The sequence below is a fragment of the Sciurus carolinensis genome, chromosome 5, assembly GCF_902686445.1.
Source record: "Sciurus carolinensis chromosome 5, mSciCar1.2, whole genome shotgun sequence".
NCBI classification, from domain to species: domain Eukaryota; kingdom Metazoa; phylum Chordata; class Mammalia; order Rodentia; family Sciuridae; genus Sciurus; species Sciurus carolinensis.
This window is the reverse complement of record NC_062217.1, coordinates 122,597,600-122,625,427: the sequence shown is the minus strand read 5'-3', so window position 1 is coordinate 122,625,427 and position 27,828 is coordinate 122,597,600. Positions and strand designations below refer to the sequence as shown.

Below are 27,828 nucleotides of genomic sequence, written 5' to 3'. Positions count from 1 at the left end.
AGATGGATGGATGGATGGATGGATGGATAGGTGGATGGATGGATGGATAGGTGGATGGATGGATGGATGCATGGATGGATGGATGGATAGGTAGATGAATAGGTGGATGAATAGATGAATGGATGGATGGATAGGTGGATGGATGGATGGATGCATGGATGGATGGATGGATAGGTAGATGAATAGGTGGATGAATGGATGAATGGATGGATGGATAGGTGGATGGATGGATGGACAGGTGAATGGATGGATAGATGGATAGGTGAGTGGATAGGTACATGGACAGGTGTATGGATGGATAGATGGATAGGTGAATGGATAGGTGGATGGATGGATAGGTGGATGAATGGATGCGTGGATGGATGGATGGTAAACAGATGAGGGGTTAAAAAAGCAATGTCATGAGGTTAAAATGTGGCAACTTTTATCGTGACTTTATGCTGTTTTCTGGCAAAGGTGGACACCAGCCAATGCCCTAGTGCCGAGAGATCCAGGCCCAAGAGCATTTCCCAGCAGCCTCCAACTCTTTAGGGCCTCGGGGCCCTCCAGACCAGTGGTCCCAGCGGGAGACACTGGTCCTCCCCTGGGTCTTTCACCTGCGTTGCATCAGCCCACAACACAGAGCTTGACACAAGCCCCAGAAGCCTGGGGAGGACCACAGCCCAGGGTGGCAGAAGGCAGGAGCTATGAGGAAGGATCCTGAGGCTTTGTGGAGAGGGCGGAAGGAAAGCTGGAGAAGGGAACAAGGTCTACACAGGGCCATGTGCTGGGCTCATGAGGAACTTCATGGGGCGGCAGCAGCGGCCGCTCTGTCTGTCTGGAAGGCCCTCCCTCTCCCCTGGCTCGTCCTTGGGGCTCAGGTCCAAGGTCACCTCCCATCTGCTGCTTCCTAAGCCCTCTGGCAGACCCCAGGAGCCCTCAAGAGCATTCCGCCTGTCTCCCACCTGGGCCTGCAGCCTGGGGAGGCCGGAGCCGTGGCCTCGCCTTGGTGGAGAGGGCTGGAAGGGGCCATGCCGCTGGCTGGCAGAGGCCTGGCCATACCTTCAGTGCCACGGGCGTGTCCTCTAGGCAGTAGACCCTGAGGCTGTACTCCAGGGAGGTGCACAGGGCCGGGGCGAAGACGGCCAGCTGGAGCCGTTTGATGGCCGAGCGGGAATAGGACTCCCCTGTGAACACGTAGGTGCCCAGCTGGTCCAGCAGGATGTGGCAGGACCTGGCCTCCAGCTGGCAGTAGCAGGGGGTGTTCAGGGTCTCCTCGTCCAGGGTCACCACCTCCTGCAGGGTACAGAGGGTTGGAGTGGACAGGCCATAGCCATCCTGGCTGGGCCCGGAGGAAAGGGGCTCCTGCTTGCCTCCCAGGCCTCCCCCGGCAGGTCGATGGCTGGCTGCCCCCAGCCCGGCTCCTCACCTCCCAGTGGCCCTGGTGGGCCTGGGTCTTGAGTTGGAAGATCCAGTCGCCAGCACTGACTTCAGCACAGTGGGGTACGGTGAGGATGACGGGGCGGCACAGCAGGAGGCCCGTGGGCCCGCAGGTCACCGCGGGGCTCAATACTGTCTGGGTCCCTTCTGAAAGTGGGCTGGGGGTGGAGCAGAGGGCGGGAAGGAGGCTGTGAGAGGAGGCCTGAGGGGCTCAGCCAGGGCACAGACTCTCTGGGCCTCCAGCTCTGCTCACAGCCGGTGAGAGGCCTAACCACTGAGCCACATCCTCAGCCCATTTTATGTTTTATTTTGAGACAGGGTCTCACTGAGTTGCTTAGGGCCTCCCTAAGTCGCTGAGGCTGGTTTTGAACTTGTGATCCTCCTGCCTTAGCCTCTCAAGTCGCTAGGATTACAGGTATGCACCACCGCACCCAGCAGGAACATTCTCGACAGATATGGCAAAATCACCCTCCAGAGAGCTGGTACCAGTCTACACTTGTGCCAGCATGCCATGGAGGGCTAAGTGCCTGGGCACTTGGAAGAATGAAGGTATTATCATCTGGGAAAAAAAAAAAATCCTTGCAAATTCCTTAAGCAAAATAATTCCCAATACTTCATGGATGTTCATTAGTTTTTATTATGAATTAGGTAGAATGTTTTCTCATAAACTACAGGTAACTGTGTATGTGTGTGAGAGAGAGAGAGGAGAGAGAGAGAGAGAGAGAGAGAGAGAGAGAGAGATCACTTGTTCATATCCTTCACTCATTTCCACCCTGAGATGTTCAGTTTTTCTTATTAGTTTATGAAGCCATTTCACATAGCGAGAACACCAGCCCTGTCTCATTCCTAACCTGCCTGTCAACTGCTCACCACTTTCATGATTTCTAGTGCTGGCTTTGCACACTTTAACCGTGAACATGGCAAGGTGGATGCTTTCCTGGAGGACAGCCCCTGGCACCAGGGTCAGGCTTAGGAGGGATCTTTGGGCCCTGTGTGGGCAGGTGCAGGGAGGGAGGCGGAGGAGGGCAGCCGGGGTCAGGGCTGGGCTCTACTCACAGGGTGCTTTCTGCCTTGTTGATAAGTAGGTACATCTCGTAGAACTTGCCCTGGGGAATGGCTCCATTGGGCACCAACAGGCTGACCCCTGGGGGGAGAGGGAGGTGAGCAGGGAGGGGGTGAGGGAGCTGGGAGGTGGCCCTAGCATGGGGCAGGGAGGGAAAGACATCCAAGGAGTCACCAGCCGGGGGCAGGGAGATGGGGTCTGGGGCCTGGATGCAAGGTGAGGCCAAGCCATTGGTCACAGCTGGCCTGTCCACTACACAGGGCCTTGACACTGCCCGGGGTCTGAAGGTGCCGGGCCCCTCCATGCCTAGCCCAGGGTGAGGAGCTGGGATGCTGCTGACCACTCGTTCTGCACCCTGAGACGGGCGCCCCTGCCCTTTCTCCCTCTAGAACTGAGGACAGTCCTCGGTAGGGTTGCTGACCTGTTCCCAAGTAACGGAGAAACTGGGGCTTCGAGAGCGGCAGGTCCAAGGTTCCCCCACCCTGGACACAGCACAGGAGGACTGAACCCCAGGTGGTCCGGTCTACTTCATAGTCCCTTCCTGCCCTTGAAACTCACTTTCCCCATCTGAGAAACAGGACGAGGGAAGCCCTGTCTTCTGCCGGCCGGCTGCTGGGGCTTCCCAGAGGACCGCCGAGGCCAGGCAGACCGGCAGGCACAGGGACCCACCTGTGCCAGGGATGCTGAGCCTCCCGCCCAGGCAACCGAAGGTGCCGCTGACGCTGCTCCCCGGGTCCCGGGGCAGGCCCAGGAGCTGCTGGGAGCCCAGGCTGGCGCCGTGCAGGTGCAGGAAGTGTGTGTCCCGGGAGAAGTCGCCAGGGTAGGTGCCGGGCGGCAGGACTCCCAGCAGGTCGGCCCTGTCCGGCAGGCCAGGCGCGGAGCTGGTGGTGCTGGAGCTGTAGACTTTGATCTTGAGGCTGGGCAGGGGGTCCAGCAGGGGCGAGTTGGTCATGGGGATCTTGTCGGCCGAGTCCTGCAGGGCGTACACTGGCCCACGGTAGATGCCGGCGCTGGCTGTCAGGTCGGGAGGCACAGAGGGGTGCAGGAGCTGGGGGTTGCCTGGAGGAGCGGAGGTGACGGTCAGACCCGGGCATGCCCCACTGGCCGAGTCCCGCCGGTTCCGGCTGGGCGCCCTCCCGTCCCACCTAAGTGTCCAGCTGCACAAGCCTCAACTGCCACCTGCCGTAGGCAGCTTTGCAAGCTCTGGAGAAACCCTGGGAGGGTTTGGTCTGCGCCATGCACCCCCGGGGCCCGACTGACCCGCCACGCTGCGTCCCCAGGTCCTTACCGGGCCTCGCAGCCTTGAAGTTGACGGGGTGGAAGCCACCAGTCAGGGCAGCAGAGGAGTCGGTGATGTCCGTGTCGAAGTCGCGGCAGTTACGGCGGTACACCACAGCCCCCGCCGCCGTGAGGACGGCCACCACCACCAGGACGGCCACCACCAGGCCTGCGTACAGTGCCACGTCTCCCGAGGCCTCCAGGACTGCGGGCACAGGAGGGCTGCGTGAGGGGCAGGCCCGCAGGCACCGTGCCCAGTTCCACCTGAGGTCGCCACCACAGGTTGGTGACCTTGGGCCAGCCTCGGCGCCCTCTGAATCAGTCTCTTCGTTCGTAAGATGGTCCAAGACTCCTGCCCAGCTGTCCACCCTCCCAGCCTGACAAGAGGCCAGAGAACAAACATGTCCACCCACCAGTTAACTCACTGAGATGGGGACTGTGACTCGGAGACTCAGGGCCTCACAATTTGTCCAATTAGAGTCGAGATTCAAACCCTGACCTGCAGCAATTTCCACAGGACCAAAGGTCCTGGCTCCCTGAAATCTTCATAAGTAGCCATTCCAAGTACTTTGTCTTGAGGGAGGGGGGCTGGGGGGAGGAGGTGACATGAGCCACGCGGTGGAGAGGCAGCAGGAGGAAGATGGATGGGGCGGGAGGTGACCCATGCTACCCCGGGGAGGCTGAGGCAGGGAGGCGTCAAGACACTGGAGGCAAGGTCGACAGAACTTCTACAACCATGGAAATGTTCTAGGTCTACACTGTCCACATGCAGCCACTAGAACACGTGGCTACTGAGCAATAGATGGAGCTGATGCAAAAGCCCCATCAGTTAATTAAAACTGATTTGGAGCCAGGTACGGTGGCACACGCCTGTCATTCCACCGGCTGGGGAGGCTGAGGCAGGAGGATCATGAGTTCAAAGCCAGTCTCACCAACTTAGTGAGGCCTTAAGCAACTCAGTGAGACCCTGTCTCTAAGTAAAATAATAAAAACAACAATGATAATAATAATAATGATAATAATAATAATCTCATTTGGCTTTAATTTATTTAAATATAAGCTTCAATAGCCACATGTGGCTAGTGGCTACCACACTCCTGGCAGCTCAGGCAGAGCCAATATGGCAGCAGCTGAGATGGCTACTCTTCCCTGGCCTCTCTTGGGAGCTCCAGGAAGCACCCATCTGCTCTCCCCTGCACTGAGGGCTTCTCAGAGAGGTAGGCCAGCTTCCCGGGCCCAGAGTCCTCCACGCCCGGGGTCAGCGGAGCCTTGTAGCACCGGAGGCCATGGCTTGCACCTGGAGGTCTGCTCACTTCCCACAGCTGCCGGCCCCCTCTCGCTCTCCCCTCAGTAGTCCGTGTTCCTGGGTTCCCCTGAGGACCAGAGGACCCTCACAGGCCTGGGCTCCCACCTCTCTGGAGGTCCTGGCCCAGCAAGGAGACGGCTCCCCCACATGGCTCTGCGTCCCAATGTCCTCGCTCACACGGGGCCACTGGCCTCATGATCTAGACTCCTGATCAGCCACCAGCCGGGACCCCTGGTCCCGCTGATTTTATGGCTCCGGAAGTGTTTGGAAGTTGCAGTTTAATCAGCACAGCCGGGCTGCCGGAGGCTCCACGGCGGAGAGGACGCAGTGCCAGGGCAGTGGGACCCGGGGCTCAGCACAAGGCCCTCGGGAGTTGAGGCAGGGCAGCAGGCATGAGTGGTGACTTGGAAGGTGTGGCCCAGCTGCTGGGTGGCCGTGCAGGGCACTGGGGTGGATGGGTGGGCATTGCCCTCTGCCCGGTCCCACAGAGGAAGGCCAAGGGCACAGGGTTAAGAGCACTAGCTTTGGCCACAGATTCTGGGTTCAAATTCTGCTGTTTCCCAGCTGGGTCCTCGGGCAAGCCCCTCCTCTCCTCTGAGACTCAGTGTCCTGTCTGGGGACAGGAGAGCCGGGGGTCTCTGGGGGCCACTCTGTCAGCCCAGGGTCTGCCTGCCTGTCCGTGATGGAGGGCAGAGACATGCTGTGCCCGAGGCAGGAGGAGCCCCAGGAGCTGGGTACCGCGGGCGCCGTCCACTCTCCCTGCCCTGCCCCCACACCCGGACACCCGGCCAGGAAGAAGCATGGATCACCCCAGGAAAGAGGACAGCCATGAAATGGACTTACGGTGGCTTTTGGGATCGCTTAGAGTTCTCTTATCTGTCGAGGGAAATAAAGGGAAAGCCAGTGACACAGATGACAAGGGAAGGGTGGTGGAGAAGGCAAAGGGGACATGCGCAGATGAGCGACAGGCGGGAGGGCCAGGCCAACTCACTCTGCACGCACAGCCCATCGGTGCAGTTCTTGGAGTCCAGCAGCGTCCCGCTGCAGTCCCGGCCTCCGTTCTGGGGCGGGGGCGCCATGCACTCTCGGCTGCGCCAGTGGGCACACTCGGTGCTGCAGGCTGACCACTTGCTCCACTCAGTCCACGCGCCGTCCACTGCAGGAGCAGGGCACATGCACAGTGAGGGTGTGGACACGCCCTCCCTGGCAGGAAAGGGGCCCACAAGCCCCAGGCTGGCCACCTAGAGAAACCCACACCACGTCCACGCAGCCTCGGGCCAGCGAGTGGCCACCGGTAGTGGGCAGACAAGAGGATAGATGTGCACAGACGCAAACCCAAGGTGCCACTGTGCAAAGACAAGCCCAGAGTAGAAACGCCACACTGCCACCCAGACCCACATCCAAAGGGAGGAAACAGCCAGATAGGAAGGACAGCGGGCAGATGGGGACACAGAAGACGGTGGGTAAGGGTCAGTCAGCGGGATGGGGCCTGTTAGGGGCAGGGCAAGGAAGAGGAGCCGGCCTGGGCTGCAGCCCGGAGCCCCCGCGGCACCTCACCAGCAGCCCCGGGCCCAGCCCAGGTCAGAGCCGGGCGCCGGGCCAGCGGGGCGGCTGCCCTCCCTGTGGGTGCCGGGGAGGAGGGGACCCTGACTGGCACACGCAGGCAGGCGGGGTTGGGCAGGGTGCACCTGGTCAGTGGCCCTGACCTGGGCACACAGTGGTGCAGGCGGTTTTCTGGAAGGCCTGGCCCTCGCAGAAGGCGCCTCCGTTGAGTGGGGCGGGGTTGGTGCAGGTCCGCGTGCGCTTCTGCCAGCCTCGGCCACAGCGGTTGGAGCAGGGCGACCACTCTGCCCAACTGGACCAGCCGCCGTTCACTGTAGGGACAGCGGTGGTCACCCAAGTGGCCGACTGAGGGTCACTGTGGCTCCCCAGCCCAACCCCATTCCCAATGAGGTCGCTGCCCTGAGACGTCCCTGGGGAGGCCCTTCCCACTGACCAGGCTGGGCAGCAAGACCAGCACCAGGATCTGCGGGTCACTGCCCACTCCCTGACCCATCGTCCTGTGGGCAACGAAGGTCCAGAGCAGGCCAGCACTCACTCAGGGGAACCTGGGACTCATCCCGGGGCTGGACCCCAGGACAGGACTCTTTCTAGAACGTTCTACAATCACCTTAGCTGTGGCTCTTTCCCTTGCACTCACGAGGCCAAGGGGTCAGCAGAGAGCAGCCCACAGGCCTGGCAGTGGTCCCGGTCCCTAGCCTGCCAGGACCACAGCCTTGGGCCTGGGGGTCCTGACTGGGGCCCCCAACTTGGCCGCTTGACCAAGGTCTCCTTCCGAGCGCCAAGGGGCTCTGGAATGTGGGGAGTGCTTCTGACTTGGAACCCAGGAAGGTCTGAGTCGGCCACCCACTCTGCTGTGTGACCTCGGGCAATTCACTTTCCGTCTCTGGGCTGCGGCCTCCCCACAGAGCCCCAGTGCCCTACCATAGACGATGACCGTGGCTGTGGTGCTCCGGCGCTTGGCCACGATGTTCTTGGCCACGCAGGTGTAGTTGGCTGTGTCCGACAGGCGGGCCTGGCGGATGATGAGGTTGTGGTCGATGGTGAGCAGGAAGTTGGTGTCCTGGGTGGGGTCTATGACATCCTCGTTCTTGAGCCACTCCACCTGTGGGGGTAGGGAGGGGGCCCTGAGGACGCAGTGCCTGCCCCCGGCACTGGGGAGTGGACCTGCCTGGAGGGACAGGAGGGGTCCCACCACGAACAGGGCTGCGGTTCTGTCCGTGTCCACACCAGGGTGCTGACCGAGAGGAGGGGCCTCCGCGGGGCCAGGCACCATGCTGGGAGCCCCAGGCCCTAGCTGGGCGGCTTGGGAGGAGACTCACCCCAGGGCCTTGGTTTTCCCATCTGCAGGATGGGCACTGAGAGCTCAGAATGCAGCTGGCGGCACCTGTCCTCAGTGTCACCTCCTCTGCTGGCCCTGGCGGGGGCTGGGGGCGCCTGGGCTCCTGTCCCAGTGGCCACTTCACCCTCCCAGCACCCTTCCCGGCTGCACAGGGGTGACGGCACCCCACAGGGGGGGCTGTGACATCACACGGTGCTTGTCTCCCGCCATCAGGAGGGTGTCCCTGAGGGGAGGCTCCGCGACCAGCGGGGGTCCTGGGGTGAGCCAGGGCTGATTCCGTCACCCCAGCCTACTGGACCTCCGGGTGAAAGCTGGCGTGGCCCCTGCCTGGCCCTGACTCCTGGCCCCCCAGGAGTGTGTCAGGACCATGAGAAGGGTGGTGGGCAGGGACGGGTGGGGACCTCCCCGGGATCCCAGGGCCGTGTGGGGAGGGCGACGGGCGCCAGCCGAGGGGTGGTGCAGACTGGGGCACATGGAGACCTCGTGGTGTCCATAAAGCAGGGCCTCGGGTTCTGGGGGCAAGGCCTACTGGAGACTGGGCCCAGGTGCCCAAGGAGCCCTGGGGTCCCCGCCTGTGCAGGGGACCTGGCCTGTGCCCACCTCTGCAGAAGAGATGGCTGCCCTCTCTGTCCCGAGCCTCTCTCCCCATCTGTGACGTGGAGGCCCTGGGAGGCTGTGGCCTGGTGGCTGGTGGCAAGCGAGAGACCTGCCTGCCCTCGGCTGACCCGGCACTGGCACCGTGCCCTCACCTCAGCCACAGGCACCCCCTCTGGCGGGCGGCACTGCAGGAGAACCTCGTGGTCCAGGGGCACTTCCTTGCCCAGAGGCTCCTGGTCGAAGTTCTTGCGCAGGTCTGAGAAGAGAGTGTCCGGGCCGGTCAGGTGGGGGCAGGGGAGGGAACCCGAGGTGCCCACGGTGGCCACTAGGGGGCAGTGCAGCCCAGGGAACGGTGGAGGAGGAGCCAGGGGACCGGGCATCCCAAGCACTTAGTGGCCCGGGATGGGTGAGAAAGCTACCAGTTTCCTTCTGTCGGTGAGAGGGCCACTGGAAATGCCCAGGCTCTGGGTCTAGGGACCCTCTGAGCTGGCACCCGGGTGCCTGGGGTCTGCACAGGGCCTCTTCAGCCACGGGCGCCCACAGGGAGGGGAGGGACCCTGGGGGCGGGGCGGGCGGCGTCAGGAGGCGTACAGGCGATGCGGACGTAGGCCCGGCGGCTCTTGGTGGTGCCCGCGGAGCTCCACGCCACACACTGGCACCAGTAGTCCTCCAGCCCAAAGAGCTCCTCCACCTGCTGCCGCGACACCTCGATCTGGACCTCGCGCACCCGCAGGCCTGGCGGGAGGAGAGCGTCAGGGCCAGGCCGCACTGCCACAGCCATTCGTCCCCCCAGACAGTGACTGCTGGCCACCGCTGGCCACCCCCGCCCCCGCCCGCCCAGCTGGACTCCACGTGCCACCCAGCATGGCGGTTAGATGGCCGGCCAGGTTTGAATCCAGGCCCCATCCTCACGCCCCAGCTGTGCCACCTTCACTATGTTACTTAGCCTCTCTGAGCCTTGGTTTTCCCACCATGGTAAAACACACAGGATAAATCTGAATGACTCATGGCCATTATTCTGTCTTAACACTCAGTCCAGCCGGGCACCAATTTACTCTGGCAAGTTGTCTGGATCTTGTCTAGCTCTTCCTTTCACGTTTGGAGAAACTGAGGCCCAGAGAGGGCAGGTGGTGGCCCAAAGTCCCCCAGCAAGCTGCCAGTGGAGTGGAGCTGTGTGGTGTCCTGCCCAGGTTGAGACCTGACCCTGACCCATACTGACTCTCTGGATCCACTCAATACAGCCATTGCTGTGACCCTTCCATGCTGTCACGGGTGGGCTCCCCGATAGCAAGAGAGTCCCAGCCCCAAGGGCCCAGAGAGGTGATGGGCTCAGAGATGGAGACTTCAATCTATTTTTTAAAAATTTTAAATTGTGGCAAAATGCCATCCGAGAGGGTGGCTCTGCCTGCCACAGAGGTGGCCTGCGGGATGGGCTCCGTGACCAGAGCTGCAGGCCCTTCTGGGGTCATCCATCTGGGGAGGTGGAGGCCGCACCCAGTCAGGCTGGGCACCTTGTCCATGTCTCCCAAGCACAGGGGCTGAGTGGCGGGCTGTGTGTGGCCAGGACACCCAGGCTGGGCCACCTGCTGTGCTGGCAGGAGCTGGGGGGTCCCGTCTGCTGGCTTGGCCCACAGCTCTGTGCGCTCAGGGCCCCGGGAGCCTGGGGCAGGGCTGGGTGCAGAGCAGGAGGCTGCAGCCAACCCGGTCTCACTGCCACCAGGTTCTGTGACCCTCATCCACATGTGCAGCTACTGCGGACAGTGTGCCCCAGTTTCTAGAGCTGGCAGCCCTGTGTGCCTGGTGGCAGAGAGAAGGAGCCGAGCCATTGCTGATAGCCACAGGGTCGCTATTACTCCTCAAGTCACCTGAGTCGCTGGGCTCTGCCTGGCCCCCTGGCTGACCTCTAATACAGGACAGAGGACAGAGGAAATGTGTTCACCAGGTACCTGCCATCTCCTGTGCTGGATGTGCTTTGCCTTGGTTCACTGTCACTGGGGCTTAGAGAGGTTGAGTGACTTCCCCAAAGCCACACAGCGAGAGAGTGGGAACATATTTGTGTGTGCGTGCGTGCGTGTGTCCCTTTAAAAATTTTGGATTGGGGTTAAGAATGGAGACTTCAATCTATTTTTAAAATCTTTAAATTGTGGCAAACTGCACATAACCAACAACTTACTGTTGAACTATTTTTTTTTTTTTTTTTAATATGCAGTTCAGCAGCCTTCTGTACGTTCTGGGGTTTGGTTTTTACTCTAGGTGGATCTGAAATTCGGGTTTTTCATGGCAAAATAGAAATCACAGGAGGGAAGAAAAAGGAGAGAAGAGGGAGAGATGGAGAGGAGAGAGAAAAAGAAAAGATGAGAGAGAAAAACACAAGGCCAGGCTAGGGAGGAGGAGGCAGGGGAGGCTCAAGGAAGCGCTGGAGAACGCAAAGCAGAAAAGACCACAGTCCACCAGGGCCAGGGGACACCCTTGGCCTGGGGCTGCTGCCACGTGACAGCAGTGAGTGTCCCCTGCAGGGTGCCAAGCCTGGGAGAGGCTCCTCCCCCAGGAGGTGAGGTGAGGAGCCGGCTGCGTCCCCCGGGGCACCAGGGCTCCGGGGTCGCGCTCTCCCTCCTCCCTTGCTTCCTCTGGATTTGGGGAGGACCCCCCGCACCACCCACATGGTCATTCACTTCATATCACAGGGTCCAGCACCCAGATTCCAGATCCAAAATGAACCCCAAACAGAAACTCTCTGGGCGCCAGCGCGACACTGCAAGTTTCGGATTGGGGCGTATTTGAAGCCCCGTCAGGTTGGACGCTCAGAACCGGGGAGGCCTGTGGGAACCCGCCCGAGCCCTGGGGGCAATCCTGAACACTGCGGCCGCAACGGAAAACAGCGTCACTGTCCAGCCACGGGAAGGACCTGAGGCAAGGTGGTACTGAATTCTGGTGGGAGGGCTGGGGACCCAGGCCTCCCTCCCCAGGTCAGGTGGAGATCCAGCCCCCACCGGAGCTGACCGGCCCCAGACGCGACCGGGAGGGCAGACAGGGAACGCGGAGGCCACGTGGCCGCAGGCCAGGCCTGGCGGGACCTGCGGCCCAACCTTGGGGAGGTTCCCATCCAGTGAGGCCCAGATGGGAAACGGAGGACAGGAGGCTGGAGGACTGGAGGATGCAGGGCTGGGGAGGCCGCCCGTGGAGCGCAGGCCAGGGCCAGGCCCCGAGGACCCACCGGTGGCCTGGTCCAGGCCCTCCTGCGTGACGTGGTCGTTCTGGCTGACCCACTCGCCGTTGCACTTGAAGTAGATCTGCGTGGCGGGGCGGGCGCGGCAGCGCAGCTCCACGGGCCGGTTCTTCACGATGTAGGCGTCCTGCGGCTCCTCCAGGAAGTGGGGCAGCGGCTCGGCCGGCGCCGACGGGAAGGCGTCGGGCAGCACCTGGTCAGGGCCTGCGGAGTGGGAGGTGCGTGAGCCCAGCCAGGAGCCTGGAGCCTGGGCCGCCTCTCGCCCACGCGGGACACCTGTCCAGGACCCGCCCTGGGACCTAGCGGGGGCTGCACCCCTCGGGCCTCAGTGTCCCCATCCTGTCCTGCTTGGAGGAGGCGGAGTTTTGGGCCTGTCCGGCCGGTGAGGCCCGTGAGGCTGCGGGATTCTTATTCCCTATAGCTGGACAAGCCAGGCAGGCCCAGGGCGGCCTGCCAGGGGAGCCCCAGGACCTCCCCTCCGCCCCAGCCCTGGCCCTGCCCGCCTCGCTCCTGTTCGCCATGGTGACCTCACACTTGATGGGCTGGAAACTGGGCTGAGGCGGGAACGGAAACCAGGCCGGCTCTGCCCTCAAGCCACAGCTGCCCTTTGCAGCCCCAGCCAGCCGGCTGACCAGCAGGAGGCAGCCAGGGCCTGCGGGGGCGTGGGGTGGGCTGGGATGGCACTAGGCCTGGGCTCCCTGCTGCTCAGCACCCCCAGGCCTCCTCTAGGAAGTCCCAGGAGGCCGCCTGGGGAGGCTCCACCTGGAGCCCGGCTCCCAGCCCGGAGGCTGATCCATCCCAAGACGGCTTCCCACGGCAGCCAGATCCACACCCACACCACCATGGACGAGGAAACTCCAGAGGACAGGCGAGGCTGTGCCCGCGGGGCAGTGTCCGCCCCAAAGAGGCCAACCGGGAACGCCTGGGTCCCTGGAAAGAACAGCACCTCGGGGGGGTGGGGGACAAACAGGAAGGGAGGGCCGTGCAGAGGGAGGAGACCAGGCCGGGCCTGTGACCGGCCTGCCACTCGGGAAGACTGGCTTTCCAAAGCCAAGCACCAAACAGTCAGGAGGCTGGGGACAGGCCGTGGGGCTGTCCTCCTTTGCTAATTGCTCCAGAGGACACAGGGAGGAGGCTGTGGGGTGGGCACGTCTGCCCGCCTCTCCACCAGCCGAGCCCGGCTCAGTCAGCACTGGGAACCCTGCACCTGTCCAGTCCAGGAGGCCATGCTGGCCCTTGGGAGTCTCCCTATAGGCAGGGGCCCAGGGGACACCTGGTTTTCCAAGAGCAGAATGAATTGACACGGCGGGCGCGTTTCCTGTGTAGACTGGGAGATCCCCGTGAGGGGAGCTGTTATCACCGGCCCCAGGGTCCAGGCAGCATGAGTGTGCGAGAAAGAGAGAGGTGGACAGACAGACAGCGACCTGAGGGCGGGGCGGGAAGCCGGCCAGGCGGGGGTGAACCCAGCTCCCGTTCTGTGTGAGCCAAGCGAGCGCCTGAATCTGCCCTGTTACTTCAGCTCTGAGGAGGGCAGGGGGAAGGGAGCACCTGACCGTCTCTCTGGGCTGCTCTGAGGACCACAGGCTGCCTCGGAAAGCGCCTGGCACACAGTAGGTGCCTGTTGCTGCATCCAGACAAGAAATGTGCACCAAGCGGCCAGGTGCTGTTTTCAGTACTTCCAACAGCCAGCTTACCTACTTCCTGCAGCAACCCTGTGCGGGGTCCTCGTCAGCCCCTATTTTATAAATGGAGCAATTGAGACCCAGAGAGATGAAGCAACTGGCCCAAGGTCACACGCTAGCAAGAGGCAAGGTTCGCATCCAAGACACAGGACCACGTTTGGATGCTGCCCGGGACTCCCTCGCGGTGGCTGAGGCAGCTCTGGCACACTGGGGGTGTGCTGCGCTTGGGAGCAGCCTGACGCGGCCAGGACTTACCGCCCAGGGCCTCTCCCATCAGCCAGAGGGCTTGGCACTGTCGTCTCCGTTCAAAGCCGAGGAAGACCACCCACACAGGGCCAGTGACTTGCCCCAGGCCACCTGGCTTGTGGGCAGCTGACCCGGAACGGCACTGAGGACTCCTGAGTCCCGGCCCGGCGTCCCCACGCCTGCTTCCCTCTGTCTGCAGCCCCTGGGGTCTGTGAGCTGGACACGGTTTCCAGTGGCCGAGAGCAGGTCACTGTGTCCACTCTGCAATGGCCGCTGTAGCCTCACACTGTGTTGGACCTTGCTGGGGAGGGCCCACCTCTGGCAGCCAGCATCCTGCCTGGGTCAGCTCGGTGGGGTGACAGCAGGGCTGAGCCTCCAGACCCAGAACCCCGTGAGAACCTGGCCCTCTGGGGTGCCTGGGAGGCCGGGCGCTCCCCGGCTCATGCCCAGCCCCTGGCTGCCCTGTTCTCTGCGGCACGGCAGGCTGTATTTACGACTTTGTTTTATGACCCTAATGCGGCTCATTTATAAAGCGGGCGCAGATGCGACTGAGGAAGCGAGCATTAGACATCCATTAGCCAGGGCCGCGCCCCGCCGCCCCGCCCCGCGCCCGCTCAGCGCTGGCACAGACATCCATCTCTGGCTTGGGCAGGGACGCAGCCGGAGCTCTGCAAGGTGGCATGGGATGGCTCACTACAGAGCTGGGTCTCCTTGCCCACGTCCCCACAGTCCAGTGACCAGGAGGCAGATGAAGACAGGAGACCCGGAGAAAGAACCAAAGGCCACCAGGCGGCCTGCGGGGACTCGCTGCTGACACACAGTCGGGATGCAGTCAAGGCAAATCAAGCAGAGGGGGACGTGCAGAGGGCCCCAGGCCTAGGAGCGGCTGAGCCGGGCCCTGCCTTACCTTCCCCCAGGCCTGTGGCGGAGGGAGGCTGGGTCAGTGGTCCAGATGGTAGTGGCCTAAGCCAGGCCCTCTGGTGCCAGCCAGAGGGGCAGCAAAGGTGTCCAGGGAGGTCCCTGGGCCTCGTGCTGCCAGGCACTGTTCAGAGTGCGGGTCCTACCTGCTCGACGCACCCATGACAGCCCTGCCCGGAGGTGCTCAGACTCTTGGTCTTTAGAATTTTAGTAACTTTTTATGGTATTTCCAGGTCCCAAAGTAAGTCCCAATCGCTGGAAATGTATTAAGTCATTACATCCACACAGCTCCACAAGTATTTATATCTAAACGCTGAGTAGCCTTTTGGAAAAAGTACTTAAATTGGAACAAAAAAATAATGTTTCACCCCATCCCTAAGTAGCCACAGTAACAGGCAGATGGGGACAGAGGCACCCGTCAGGCGCTGGACCACTTCCCAACCACGAAAGCAGAGTGGACACCACCACCCTTATTACTTGGATACTCCAAAGTGCCCAAATCTCAGCTTTGCAAACATGCGATGCCCAATCCAGGGGAATCAGTGATGTAATGCTGAAACTGGGAACCACCTCGAGCCAGTAGTTCCTCCGGTGTCCAACGGTGTCCCTTGAAGATTAAAAATAGCCTGCAGCACCCTGGGGTGCACACAGTTTGGGAATCACGGTCCTACGGATTAGGCACTTTTATCATCCCCACCCTACAGATGGGGAAACAGACCAAAAGCGTCTAAGTTATCGGCACGGGGCTATAACGCTAGCAAGAGCAGAGTGGCTGCAGATTCAGGGAGCCTGTCTTCTAAACTCCGCTGAAGTGGAAACTGGCGTTTGTCTCTGCTATGTGCCCACGTGCCTGCGTGCCAGCCAAATGCTCTACTTCCTCCCAATTCCCAACATGGGATACGGTCCCATCTTACAGATGAAGACACAGCATGGAGGGACACCAAGGGTCACCTGGCCAGTGGACCAGTTCCTTACCGCAGAACTCAATTGCGCCTATGTTGCAAAAACGCGCCCTGCCTTTAGAGCCACCTCCCAGCCCGGCTCGGAGCCTTGCCTGCTGTTCCCACCTCCCGGCTTCCCTGCATCCCTGCGCTTCTCTCCATGGCTCCATCTTTACACAGGAGACTCAAACCTTTGTGGGCGGGCTCCTCCAGAAGCAGGTCCGTCCTCTGCCAGGCGGGATCTGGACGTCCTGCTGGCAGGAAAATTTCCCACATAAAGCGCGTGCGCGCGTGTGTGTGTCCTAAGAGCAGAACACACTCAGGCCTAAGTCACAAAACTGCACCTTTAAAGCCACCTACAAGAATGGCCCCGGAATCCCAAGATGAAGGTAAGAAGCTGACCCTACCCAGACGTAGTGATGGACTGTGAAACACGGGCAACCCAGTCCCTGGAGGCCTGAGCCCTGGGTCTGCATCCAGGGGGATTCCGCTGCCAGGTGGCCTTTCCCTCTCAGGCTGCCACCTTAGAACGAGGGGCTGGCCAGGTCACTCTCGAGTCCCACTCCGGCTCTACCATGCTGAGGTTTTCCGACGCCGCCCCCCCCCCGCCCCGGGACTCTGCTCACTGGGACTCTGCTCACTGGGCACAGCGTCCTCCTCTGCAGAGCTCCGTGCGTAAGGTCAGCCTCTCTCCTGCCACTGCCACTCCTGGCTGACAGCCCCACCCCTTTGGTGGTCCTGAGGCAGCGTGTGGGTGGCCCTGGAAGAGGCAGGAAGCGTCTGCAGAGGGCTCCCACCGCGCCCCCACCTCTTCCTGGGCCTCAGATCCAGACAAGCCCTGGGGGCCACCCAGCCCTTCCCCTAACCGACCTGTGCACCTGCCTGTGTCTGGAGGTGGCTGGGAGGGCCGGCTCCTCCTCCCTCCCGTCCAGTCCTCATCCAGCGTGACTGGCAAGCCTCCAGGGCAGGGGCGCCCACTACTGCCCTGCTCAGCCCGTCGCCCTGGACGGACCCCACAGTTAGGAAGGTCTTCCTCGCTGTCGGCTGCACTCTGCTACCTGGGGCCCCAGCCATGGCCAAGGCCACTCCGAACGGCACGTCCCCTGGGCTGTGACAGCCCCCCAGTGCCGGGAGGGGTACCTGCCCTCCCTGGCCTTCCCTCTTTCTTCTGAACACAGGAGCCGGTTTTGCCTCCCTCGCCCTGCCCGGCTTCCTCATGACCCAGGTCCATTTTGCTCTCAGCCACCTGACTTGTGGGGCGGTGGGGTGCCAGGGGGCGTCTGGCCGGCAGCTTCTGCTTCTGGCAAGAGCGTTTTGAATCAGGAGCTTGAAGGCTCCTCAGCGATTTCGGTGGCTGCTCTCGGAGCAGGGGACACGCCACGCCCTTCCCGGCCTTCCCTGCGGTGTCCAGGTCAGGGTACCGTCTGGGAGGACGGCGGAGCTGGCAAGGAGAGCCGGGCAGAGCCAGCTGGGCGGCTTCTTCCCAGGGGCTGGGCTGAGCCGAGCCCACTGTGGAGGTGAGACTCGAGGGTGGCGGAGCCCAGGCCAGACCACAAGCAGGCTGAGGGACACAAGCAAAGGAGCCGATTTCCCAGGGGATCCCGGGAGCGGGCAGTAGCCCAAAGTCCTCGAATGGGAGACGGTCACCCTTCCTCACGGGAACCAGCGACGTTCTGCTTCCCTGACCAAGACCCTGACCGTGGGGGTCCCGGCAGGGAGGCAGCAAAACAGGAAGTCTGGAGCAGGAGTCTGGTCCTCCTCTGCCGGGGACCTCAGGAAGGGTTTTACCTCTGGGCCTCAGTTTCCCCACCTATAAAAAGGGGCGAGCACACCTGGCCTGTCAACTTGGAGGTGCCGTCGTGAGGGTCATCTGAGAAAACCCGGAGTGCGCTTCACCGGCAGCAGCGTGGGCAGCAGAGAGGGCAGCAGGCAGCGGCCGGCCCCCCAGCTGTGCCAGGGGAGCCTCAGCACCCGCATTGCACGTCCCTTGGTCTCCTGTCACCTGAGGCCCCAGAGCCCCGTGTCTACCTGCTCAGAGAGGGAAAGTGACAAACAGGGAGCAGCTCAGCATGGGAACCAGCTTCTGATCTGGGGTTGAGGTTGGCAGACCAGGTCCAGAAGGAAGCATGGCCACGGCAGGGCAGGGGACCAACGCTTTGGTTCTCCCCGCGATGGGTCTGATCGGCCCTGCGGCCCTGAGCAGAGGCCTCAGAGGCCTCACCACCAGGCAGCCATGGCAGGGCGGGGAGGGCCTTGACGTGACACCGCCATGCCTGGCTTTGTCCCTGGGTCCCCCGGGTTCAGCGCTGGAGCTGAGCAGGGCCTGTGGCTCTGGGGCCGGCTGGCACGGGGCAGGGAGGGGAGAGGGGCCGGGCGGGGGGTGAGGAGAGAGAAACGCCCCACGCTGGGCACATTTATCACGGGCAGTCACGGCCTCCCTCTGGCCCTGGACCTCCCGCCGCATGGAAAACCTCCATTCCCGGCGCTGATGAGCCCGGTGGGGGTGCGGGGAGCCGGGGCAGGGAGCCGCTTAGGATCACGTTTAAAACACACAGCCCCCACGGACGGCCCTCCCTGGACACAAAGCCCTTCCTCCATCTGGCCCCGCTCCCGCGGCGCTGTGGGGCTCCGGCCAGGGCCCCTCGGAGGCAGCCACAATGGCCGTTACTGATGACAAATGGGGCTGGCAGCTGGGGGGAGCCCGACTGAGTTACCCCTAACAAAGAAGGCCCCTCGCCCGGCCCTTTCCCACACCCTCCTCAGACCTGTCTGTGCCCAGGACGTCACTTCCTGTGCAGGCCGCAGGAAGTGGGCTCGCCAGCATGGACAGCGGCTTGCAGCCTGGGTGTGTGTGCGTCCAAACGCTCCCGGAAGCCTCCCCCTCCCAGGACTGAGGGGCAGGTGCAGGAGTGGACGGGAGACTGGGGACGAGGCCCGGCGTGGGACTAGCTAGGCCACGCCACTGACACGGGCCTACCTGACCCATGGTGGCAGCTGGGGAGGCTGAGTCCACACCCTCCTCTGCCCGGGCTGCGGGACTCTCAGCCGGGGCCTGGGCCCTGGGGTCATTTTCAGGCCCAGGTCTCAAGGGGTCCCTGCACCTGGGGGCCTGGGCCCTGAGGAAGGGCCTTCTGCCCCCGTCCCCGTCCTCTCCAGATGAGGAGCTCAGAGCCCTCTCGCCCGCCCAGCTCTGGAGAGTGACCAGCTGTCCCACACCTGGCAGGAGAACTGGGTGACACACGTCACCACACCGCAGGCCTGCACAGCTGCTCCGCTGTACAGAGGTGGAAACCGGGCTCGGTGAGGGCGGAGGACGCGCTCAAGGTCACAGAGGTGGAAACCGGGCTCAGTGAAGGCAGAGGACATGCTCAAGGTCACAACCACAAGAAATCGGGACAGCCCTTGCCATGAAGTCACATGGCCCCGAGGGACCGGCAGGGGCAGCTATGGTCCTCTCAGCAGTTCCTAAGGGGAGGGGTCTCCCCCACGGGTCCTCCTGTCCTCTGTGGGCCGGACCCTCCCAAGGCCTGGACTCATCTGGGGGGACCCCACCCAAGACCGCTGGAGAGGCCTGGTGGCAGCCCGGCACGGTGCCCGCTTGGACACTCGCTCACACCAACAGGCCCATCACACGCCGGTGAGGGTCGCGGCTCGCTGCCTCCCTGGACGCCCGGGGCTCGGCCTGGAGGGACCTGCTCTTTCACTTGGTCCCTTTCCCATCCAGAGACGGACGCAGAGAGTTTGAGAAGCGGGTTCAGACTTTGCTGACCACCCAGGTGCTCAGTCCAATCTGGGGAGACTTCTGGTGCCCCACCTGCCCCGCAGAGGCCAGCTGGACCCAAAGCTGCCCCACGGCCCTTCCAGGTGTCCAGGCATAGCCCTGCCCCCGCCCGCAGGGGCCCATGCTCCAGAAGCTTCTCTGCACCTGCCGGGAAGTCCTGGTCCCTGCCACGGCTCAGACGCCACTCCACTCTCCCGGACTCGCCATCTGGGCTGTTTCCGGTCCCTGTGCGTGCCTTCCTGCTCCTACCTCAGGATGTCCTCTGCCCCGGGTTCGCATGATGCTGTCACCGCCATCTCAACAGAACAGCAGGTCCCCGGAGGGCCCCTGACCTGGGCACAGTGCTTTCTGGAAGGCTAGCTGAAGGGCTATCTTGTTTGCTGGGGTCCACTGGGCCCACCGGATTTTCTCCAGCTATGCTTCCCAGCTTCTCTAGAAACACCTGGGGTAGCAGTGGGGGTGGGAGGGACAGCTGGAGGAGGTGGGCACTAGTTGTGCTGACCTGGACCACGGGAAAATCCCAGTCTGTGGGATGCTGCTCTCTGATGGAACCTCAGAGAGCACAGAAACACTGTCCCCTAAGAAGGAGACCAGAGAGGGTGTGGCCTGGCCTCAGGTCACACAGCATCAAACAGTAGAGCCAGAAAGAAAAACTGGGGAGGAGAGGGGACTTCATTTTTAAGAAATCTTCTTTTGCTTCTAATAAAAACACTCCCTGACTTTTCTGATTATAAAGAAAGTACCATTGTAAACAATTTAGAAAAGATAAGCATGAAAATAAAAGTCAGAATATTAATATTATCAAAATGGCCATACTTCCAAAGGTCCTATACAGATTTAACGCAATTCCAATTAAAAACTCTGTGACATTTCTCATGGAAACAGAAAAAGCAATCATGAAATTCATCTGGAAGAACAAAAGACCCAGAATAGCCAAAGCAATCCTGGGCAGGAAGAGTGATGCAGGAGGTATCACAATACCAGGCATTAAACTCTACTATAGAGCAATAGTAACAAAAACAGCATGGTACTGGCACCAAAATAGACAGGTAGACCAATGGTACAGAATAGAAGACACGGAGACATACCCACATAAGTACAGTAACCTCATATTAGACAAAGGTGCCAAAAACTTACAATGGAGAAAAGATAGCCTCTTCAACAAATGGTGCTGGGAAAACTGGAAATCCATATGCAGTAAAATGAAAATAAACCCATCTCACCCCTCACAAAACTCAACTCAAAATGGATCAAGGATCTAGGAATTAGACCTGAGACCCTTCACCAAACAGAAGAAAAAGTAGGCCCAAATCTCCATCATGTTGGCTTAGGACTAGACTTCCTTAACAAGACCCCCAGAGCACAAGAAATCAAAGCAAGAATCAATAAACGGGATGGGTTCAAACTAAAAAGCTTTTTCTCAGCACAGGAAACAATCAAGAATGTGAAAAGAGAGCCTACCGAGTGGGAGAAAATCTTTTCCACACACACTTCAGACAGAGCACTAATCTCCAAAATTTATAAAGAACTTAAAAAACTTTACACCAAAAATACAAAGAACCCAATCAATAAATGGGCTAAGGAACTGGGCAGATACTTCACAGAAGAAGATATACAGGTGATCAACAAATATATGAAAAAGTGCTCATCATCCCTAGTAATTAGAGAAATGCAAATTAAAACCACCCTAAGATTTCATCTAACTCCAATTAGAATGGTTATTATTAAGAACACAACCAATGATAAGTTTTGGCATGGATGTGGGGAAAAAGGCACACTCATACATTGCTGGTAGAGTTGCAAATTGGTGCAGCCACTCTGGAAAGTAGTATGAAGATTCCTCAGAAAACTTGGAATGGACCCACCATTTGACCCAGCTATCTCACTCCTCAGTTTATACCCAAAGGACTTAAAATCAGCATACTACAGTGACCCAGCCACATCAATGTTCATAGCAGCTCAATTCACAATAGCTAGATTGTGGAACCAACCGAGATGCCCTTCAATTGATGAATGGATAAAGAAACGTGTTTTATATATATACACAATGGAATCTTACTTGGTCATAAAGAAGAATAAAATTATGGCATTCGCTGGTAAATGGATGAAGTTGGAAAATATCATGCTAAGTGAAATAGGCCAAGCCCAAAAAAACAAAGTCCAAATGTTTTCTCTGATAAGTGGATGATCAGAGGGGATGGTGGGGGAAAGAGAAGAATGAAGGAACTTTGGATGGTGTAGAGGAAAATGGGGTGGGAGTGGGTAGGGGACAGAAAGTAGAATGAGACAGACAGTATTACCCTATGTACATGTATGATTACATGAATGGTGTGCATCTACATTGTGTACAACCATAGAAATGAAAAGCTGTACACCATCTGTGTACAAAGAATCAAAATGCAGTCTGTAAAAATAAAAAGAAAAGTCACCCCACTCCCACTGCGGTTGATTCTCGTTGCCCGTTGATTCTCAGACTATTCTTAGGTGCGCAGATATTTTGCTATTTAAATGGGCTCTGACCATATACAGGTGTGTCTTCTACGTTTTCTTTTCAAAGCTGCTCACAAAGTTAATAGCTATGAACTAAGTTCAGTTGTTAAACTGAAAGCAAAATGCGCCTGCTCTCTGTCACCCTCTGGGGCTCTGGGTCTGTCCATCCTGAGCTCACGTCTGTGCTCACACTCGGCACGCTTGCTGGGCAGTGCAGGCAGCTGGGCTGACTCTTCCTGGCTGGCGCCCGGGCCGCGGGGGCCGCTGCAGCATGCAGAGCTGGCACAGGGCTGGCGGGGCCAGGACCGCGAGTGGCGCTGCGGGTGTGGGTGCTGGGCAGGAAGGTGCCCTTTCTCCCGGCACTCAGACCCCCATGGAATGGCCTCAGATCCAGCAGCTGCCCGGGCCAGGCAGCGCAGGACAGGGGTTCTGCCCCCTCCCCACACCACCCTGGCAAGTCCAGGGCCGGGCCTGCTGGTGGGCATCCCAGGCATGGGTCACCCTGCTGTGCTGGGCACAGGCCCAGGGGAACCACCCTGCAGAGGGAGGCAGCCTCCAGCACGTCGCCATGAGGAGACCGCAGAGGCGGCCGCCCCCTTGCGCCGTCATCAGGCCCTGGGCTCTGGGGCCCTCAGACCCGGGCCCAGCCCTTCGCTTCCAGATGGGGGTCCTGAGATCAGAGAGGGTCAGCGACTGGTCCAAGGCCAACAGCCCGGGGTGCCAGCACCCCTGCCGTGGGCATCACATGGGCGTAAAGGAGAGAGAAAAAGAGGCGCCTGACTCTGCCACCCTGTGGAAAGTGGCGTGGGAAGAGGGGGCACCAGTGGGGCCGGGTGAACCGAGGCAGAAACGGAGTCACAGGGAGAGGGACAAAGAAGAGGCCTGAGAGTGCCTGGCAGGGGCAGGTGAGTGGAGGGGGCCTTCGGGGCTGGGGATAGGGCTTCTTCTGACTTTTCGGAACCTGGAATCCATATGGTTCCTACTCAGGTCCTAGGGGCAAGAGAAGGGGGCAGACATCTCTGGTCTCCTTCCACAAGGCGGGAACTGGGGTCAAATTTTCATGGGCCGCCGAGAGGGCAGGCCTGGTAGATTCAGGCTCTCGGGAACCCCTGAGACCAGAGAGGAGGAGTAACTTGCCTCAGACCACACAGCAGGTTGGAGGCAAAGCTAGGCCCGGGTGTGGACATCCTGGAACCCAGTCCAAAGTGCTTGTCCTGGGCTCTCTGTTCCCAATGGTGGGGAAGACCCTGGCCGGGCATGGGTGATCAGCTGAGTCCTTGGATGGTGGGGACAAAGAGATGGTGACACTGGCCAGGGGGAAGGCCCAGGCGGCTGCTGAGGTCCTCAGGAGGTGGGGCGGGCAGGGTGAGCCCCACTCATTTGCTCACTCACGCGTGAACCACACGCTTCCTGAGGCCTCTTCTCCACTTCCTGGGGGGACCCAGAGCAAGGTCTGGACCAGTGCTGCAGCCCGGCCCGTCGCCTGCCGTCCCTCTGCCTGCAGGCCACCATGGTGCAGAACTGGCACAGCTGTGGGCAGCGCTCTCGGGGCTGGAGCCAGGCGCCCTCTGGCGGCTTCCAAGCTTCTAGCTCCTCAACAGGGATTTCCTCTTCAGGCTGTCCTCGCCCTACACTTTTCCACCTGGAAGGCTCCGTTCGGTCACCAGCAACCTTGGGGATGCCACTTCCCTCTGGGTCTTAATCTTTTTTTTTTTGGAACCCAGGGGTCGTTAACCACTGAGCCACATCCCCAGCCCTTTTTATATTTTCTTTAGAGACAGGGTCTCGCTGAGTTGCTTAGGCCTTGCTAAGCTGCAGAGACTGGCCTCGAACACACGATCCTCCTGGCTCAGCCTCCTGAGTTGCTGGGATTCCAGGCATGTGCCACCACGCCCCGCTGCGCCTCAGTCTTCCTTGGGGAAATGGGCCCACTTCTACTGGCTTTGCCTCCCAGGGCTGTTGGGCACATCAAGGTCGGCGTGTGAAGATGTGCGCCAGCGGGCAGCCTGTGCCGGCACTGGTTTCCACCATCTGCTTGCTTGCGGTGAGAACCCGTGGGCGGGCCCTCCGGGCTGGCAGCTTGACCAGCAGCTCCCCGCCCCCCCTGCCGCAGCCTGCCCCTCCCCTGGCCACCCCGGGACGACACAGAGCTGGAAAGGCTGATGCAAGCTGGAAGGAGGGAGTGAAACAGACCCGCGTGGGGGACGGAGCCGCGCGCCAGCCCCGTGGGACGCCGCCCGCCCCCGCCTGCCTGTTTGCACCTGCTGATGTAACCGCGGCCGGCTTGGCTCAGGGCGAGGCTGCTCACCTCATCCTCCAGCCGGCAGCCGAGGAAGGCAGGGTGGGGGCGGCGAGCAGCACCTTCCCCCGGAGAGCGGTGCTGGACCCGGCAGCAGAGGGACACGGGGCTGGCGCTGCCCGAGGACACCCCAAGAGCCAGTGGGAACCACCTTCAGGGCCGTCCCCGGCTGACACCCCGACGGGCTCTCCGGGTGTCAGTTCCTTCTGTGGACTTCTTGAGGTGGACAAGGAGACCTGAGGTGGGGAGGAAAGGGTGGAAGCGCCGTTCCTCCAGAGGACTCCAGCCGCCCGCCCTGGGAGCCTGTGGCCTTAACTCCCGAGGCCTCAGTTTACTGATCTTTGTTTTATTTATTCACTTCTTTTGGTAGCAGGGACTGAACCCAGGGATGCTCAACCACTGAGCCCCTTCCCCAGCCCCCTTTATTTTCTATTTTGGGACAGGGTCTTGCTAAGTTGCTCAGGCTGGCCTCCAACTCGCGATCCTCCTGCCTCGGCCTTCCCAGTCACTGGGAACACAGGTGTGAGCCACCACACCTGGCCACTTACCTTCAGAAGAGGCATGATATCATTATGCCCGCCTCAGAGACATATAGGCCCAGAGGTATGGAAGGGTGACATGACACCAAGGTATGCAGAGGACCTGGGGACAGCTGTGAGTAGGGGTGGGTGCTCACTAGGACCTGGGGCTCCTGAGGCTGGGCAGGCCCTCCTGAACGGGGGCTGGGCAGAGGAGGCAGGGCCGTTGGCCATGCTGTCTGCCTGGCCAGGTCCCAGCAGCCTCCCCTTGGGAAGGAGACCTTGGAAGAAGAGTGCCTGGGTCCCCGGAGGCCTCTAAGGAGCCATCGAAAACATGCAGGAGGGGCTGGGGTGCAGCTGAGAGGTGGAGCCCTTGCCTAGCATGCACAGGGCCTGGGTTTGGTCCCCAGCCACACACACACACACACACAGGTTAATAAGATACACAGGTGGAAAGGAAGACCGTGAAGACATGCTCCTGGAAACTGCAGGCCACCGCCCACAGCAGAGCAGCCCTGAGCCCAGGTCTAGGGTACCTGCTCCCCTTAACTGCAGTTCTCAAAGTCGGTCTCCCTGGCACCCCCTCTGCCCCGGCCCTGGGTGGGGGCGGTCCTCAGTCAAGCCTCCCCCTCGGCACCAAGCTCCTGGAAGACAGGGAGCCTCTGCGACGGCAACAGGCCAGCTGGGGGGAGACGTCCTGCTCAGCTGTCCCCGGCCCTCTTAGCCTGGGAAGAGCCCCTTGGCTAACTGCCCCCTTGCCCAGCTCTGCCAGGCTGCCCCGAGCAGGCGCTTCACTCAGGCTGGATTAACGGGCTTCCCGGGCCACAACGATGCCTCCTTCTCAGCGGTCCTCGGGGCTGGCAGGGGGTCCGGGTGACACCAGTCGCAGCTAATCCCAGGCCCTGCACCAGGACTGACATTCACTCTCCAACTGAATCTGCCCAACGTCCCTCGCAGGTGGGCATCCTTGTCCTTGTCCCCAGCGACCAGGTGAGGAAACCGAGGCCCAGCCGGTTAAGATGTTTGCCTAAGCTTGAGGCAAGGGAGGGGCTGCAGCATGTGAGCCTGGGTCTCTGACTTTCTAAGCCCATGTTCTTCACCCGCTCTGCAGAGGTACCCAAACTGTGCTGAGGGTCCCCCACCCCAGGCTGGGACTCAGGGGTGCGGGTGGGGCCTGAGAACGTGCATTTCCCACCCGTTCCCAGGGGCTGCCGCCTGTCCACTGCGAGAAACACTGAAACGAATGACACGTAGAGCTTTCTGGAACGTTCGGTGCACTCGGGGTGCTGACCGTAGTCAGCTCCTCCCCTGAGCACCTGCAGGACTCGGCTAGAGACATCTCAAAGGGAGAAGTCCCCACCGTGTGAGGTGGCCCGGGGTCAGGCTGGCACTACCTGAGCCCGTCAGGACCCGGGTGAGGCAACAGTGATGACAGTCATCACCGGGGTTCTCAAAGTTAGGCACCTCGGCTGGGCTCCGGCTCCTCCTCTGCCAAGCAGGGGACCCTACCGCGGTATTTCCAGTAGGGACTGAAGGTGATCACACGCAGGCAGGGCTGCGGCAGCCCTGTTACGTCACCATGGTCCATGTCTACCCCACCTACATTCTCAGATCATCGTCTCCATGACCCTGAGAGATGGCATCAACGGCCACCTCTACAGTCCACCCAGAGTCACCCAAGGGCACGTGGTTACTGAGAAAGAACCTAAGCCGGGTTTTCAACCCCAGTGGGAAGAACAGCCACGAGCAGAGAGCCCCGCCCCGCCCCCGCGGCGTCCCCTGGGAAGGATGGACGCTGTGTTCTGTGTTTCCTGCAACTCTTTCCAGTGCAGTCCCCTCCATTCCACCCAGCATCAGCAATGTCGTCCATGAGGGGGGAAGAGCTCCGATGGGAACCTGAGACTGTGGCCACCCCACTTGGTGGTCCTGGCCAGCCAGACCCCCTCCCTGCTGTCTGTCCAGGGGCACCTCACTGGGCATACAGGAGACCAGCTTCTCCTGAGAACCCCTGCCCCCGAGGCCCCTGGGATCGCAAGTTCAAAACAATGGAGGCTCCAGGTCGCCCTTGATGCGAAGGTTCCTAGGTGGCTAATTTTAGTTGCGGGACACATTTTCCCAGCCACAGGCACTGCACTGGACAAACGGCCTGGGTTTTCCTCCCTGATTGTTCTCAGCTGGGGGCTGGCTCTAGCTCAGGACAATTCCCTTTGTGTCTGCTTCCGGGTGGCTCTTAATAACTCATCGAAAAGGATGAGACACCCTTAGGTTCTCAGGCCGAGCTCTCCGCCCCCACCCCTGCACGGCCGGGGCCTCCGGCTCTACAGTCAGGGGTGTCCCCCGAAGTGGCAGTTGTTGGTTACAGGATTTGCAGGTCTCCTCAAACCCTCAGGACTCGGACAGAGAAAGAAGGTTCAGAGCCTGAAGGGGCCTCCCTGTGGACAGATGTCAAAGCTGTGGCCCAGAGATGGGATGGCCGGCCTAAGGTCACACAGCACTCCAGTGGGGCTGGGCTTGGATTGCAAATCTAGATTCCTGTCCGATGCCGTTCCTGTGACACACAGAACTCCCACCCAGCACAGGGACACCTGGGAGCGTAACCTGCCCAGGCGCAAGCTTCCCACAGGCGCACCTGGAGGGCGGCCTCCCGGCCCACCTGCCCTGCCCTGGCCGACCCTGCCCCTCCCCGGCTCCTCCTGTGCCCTCCCCTGCCCGGGGCTGGTCCTCCTCCGGCACAGCTCCTCCTCATTGCCCCTGTGGCCTTTCTAAGTCACATGCTCCTCCGAGTGCTCGCCTGTTCAAAGCCTGGTCCCCACCAGAGCCCGGGGTCCGAGGACAGAGGCTCAGCAAGAGTCCCCCGAAGTCTAACACCCTGTGTGGGCACCGCACGATCCAACAGGGCTCCGGGGCAGGTCCGCAGCCCCTGCTGTGCCAACGGAGCCAGCGGGTCCCAGGGCTGACGGGGTGGCTGGGGGCACTCGAGGAGGAGGGCAGCGGCCCTGCCGCCCAGAGGGCAAGCCTTCAGGTGTGTTCACCCGGCTTTCGCCTGGGCATCACTGCTGACCGGAGGGCACCTGGCTGCCCAGTGCTGTGGCCCCAGGGCCAGCTGCACACACAGTAGCCGCTGAATGAATGCTTCCTGCATGAACGAGTGAGCCTCCTGAG

General features: G+C 60.9%; 1 protein-coding gene across 2 annotated transcripts in view; it reads right to left on the bottom strand.

Moving 5' to 3' along the window:
- Positions 1 to 27,828, bottom strand: part of Unc5b (unc-5 netrin receptor B) — a 77,587-nt gene that overhangs the window by 4,605 nt on the left and 45,154 nt on the right. Inside the window, exons 2-13 of one of the 2 annotated variants that reach the window (XM_047553439.1) lie at positions 11,780 to 11,995; positions 9,157 to 9,300; positions 8,718 to 8,821; positions 7,551 to 7,731; positions 6,773 to 6,940; positions 6,058 to 6,222; positions 5,910 to 5,942; positions 3,771 to 3,965; positions 3,152 to 3,541; positions 2,476 to 2,563; positions 1,409 to 1,577; positions 1,042 to 1,275 (exon numbers count right to left, since the gene is read on the bottom strand). In XM_047553439.1, the coding sequence (XP_047409395.1) occupies positions 1,042 to 1,275; positions 1,409 to 1,577; positions 2,476 to 2,563; positions 3,152 to 3,541; positions 3,771 to 3,965; positions 5,910 to 5,942; positions 6,058 to 6,222; positions 6,773 to 6,940; positions 7,551 to 7,731; positions 8,718 to 8,821; positions 9,157 to 9,300; positions 11,780 to 11,995 (2,087 nt within the window). The remainder of the gene's footprint in view (positions 1 to 1,041; positions 1,276 to 1,408; positions 1,578 to 2,475; positions 2,564 to 3,151; positions 3,542 to 3,770; positions 3,966 to 5,909; positions 5,943 to 6,057; positions 6,223 to 6,772; positions 6,941 to 7,550; positions 7,732 to 8,717; positions 8,822 to 9,156; positions 9,301 to 11,779; positions 11,996 to 27,828) is intronic. The other variant, XM_047553440.1, reaches the window with a different exon arrangement.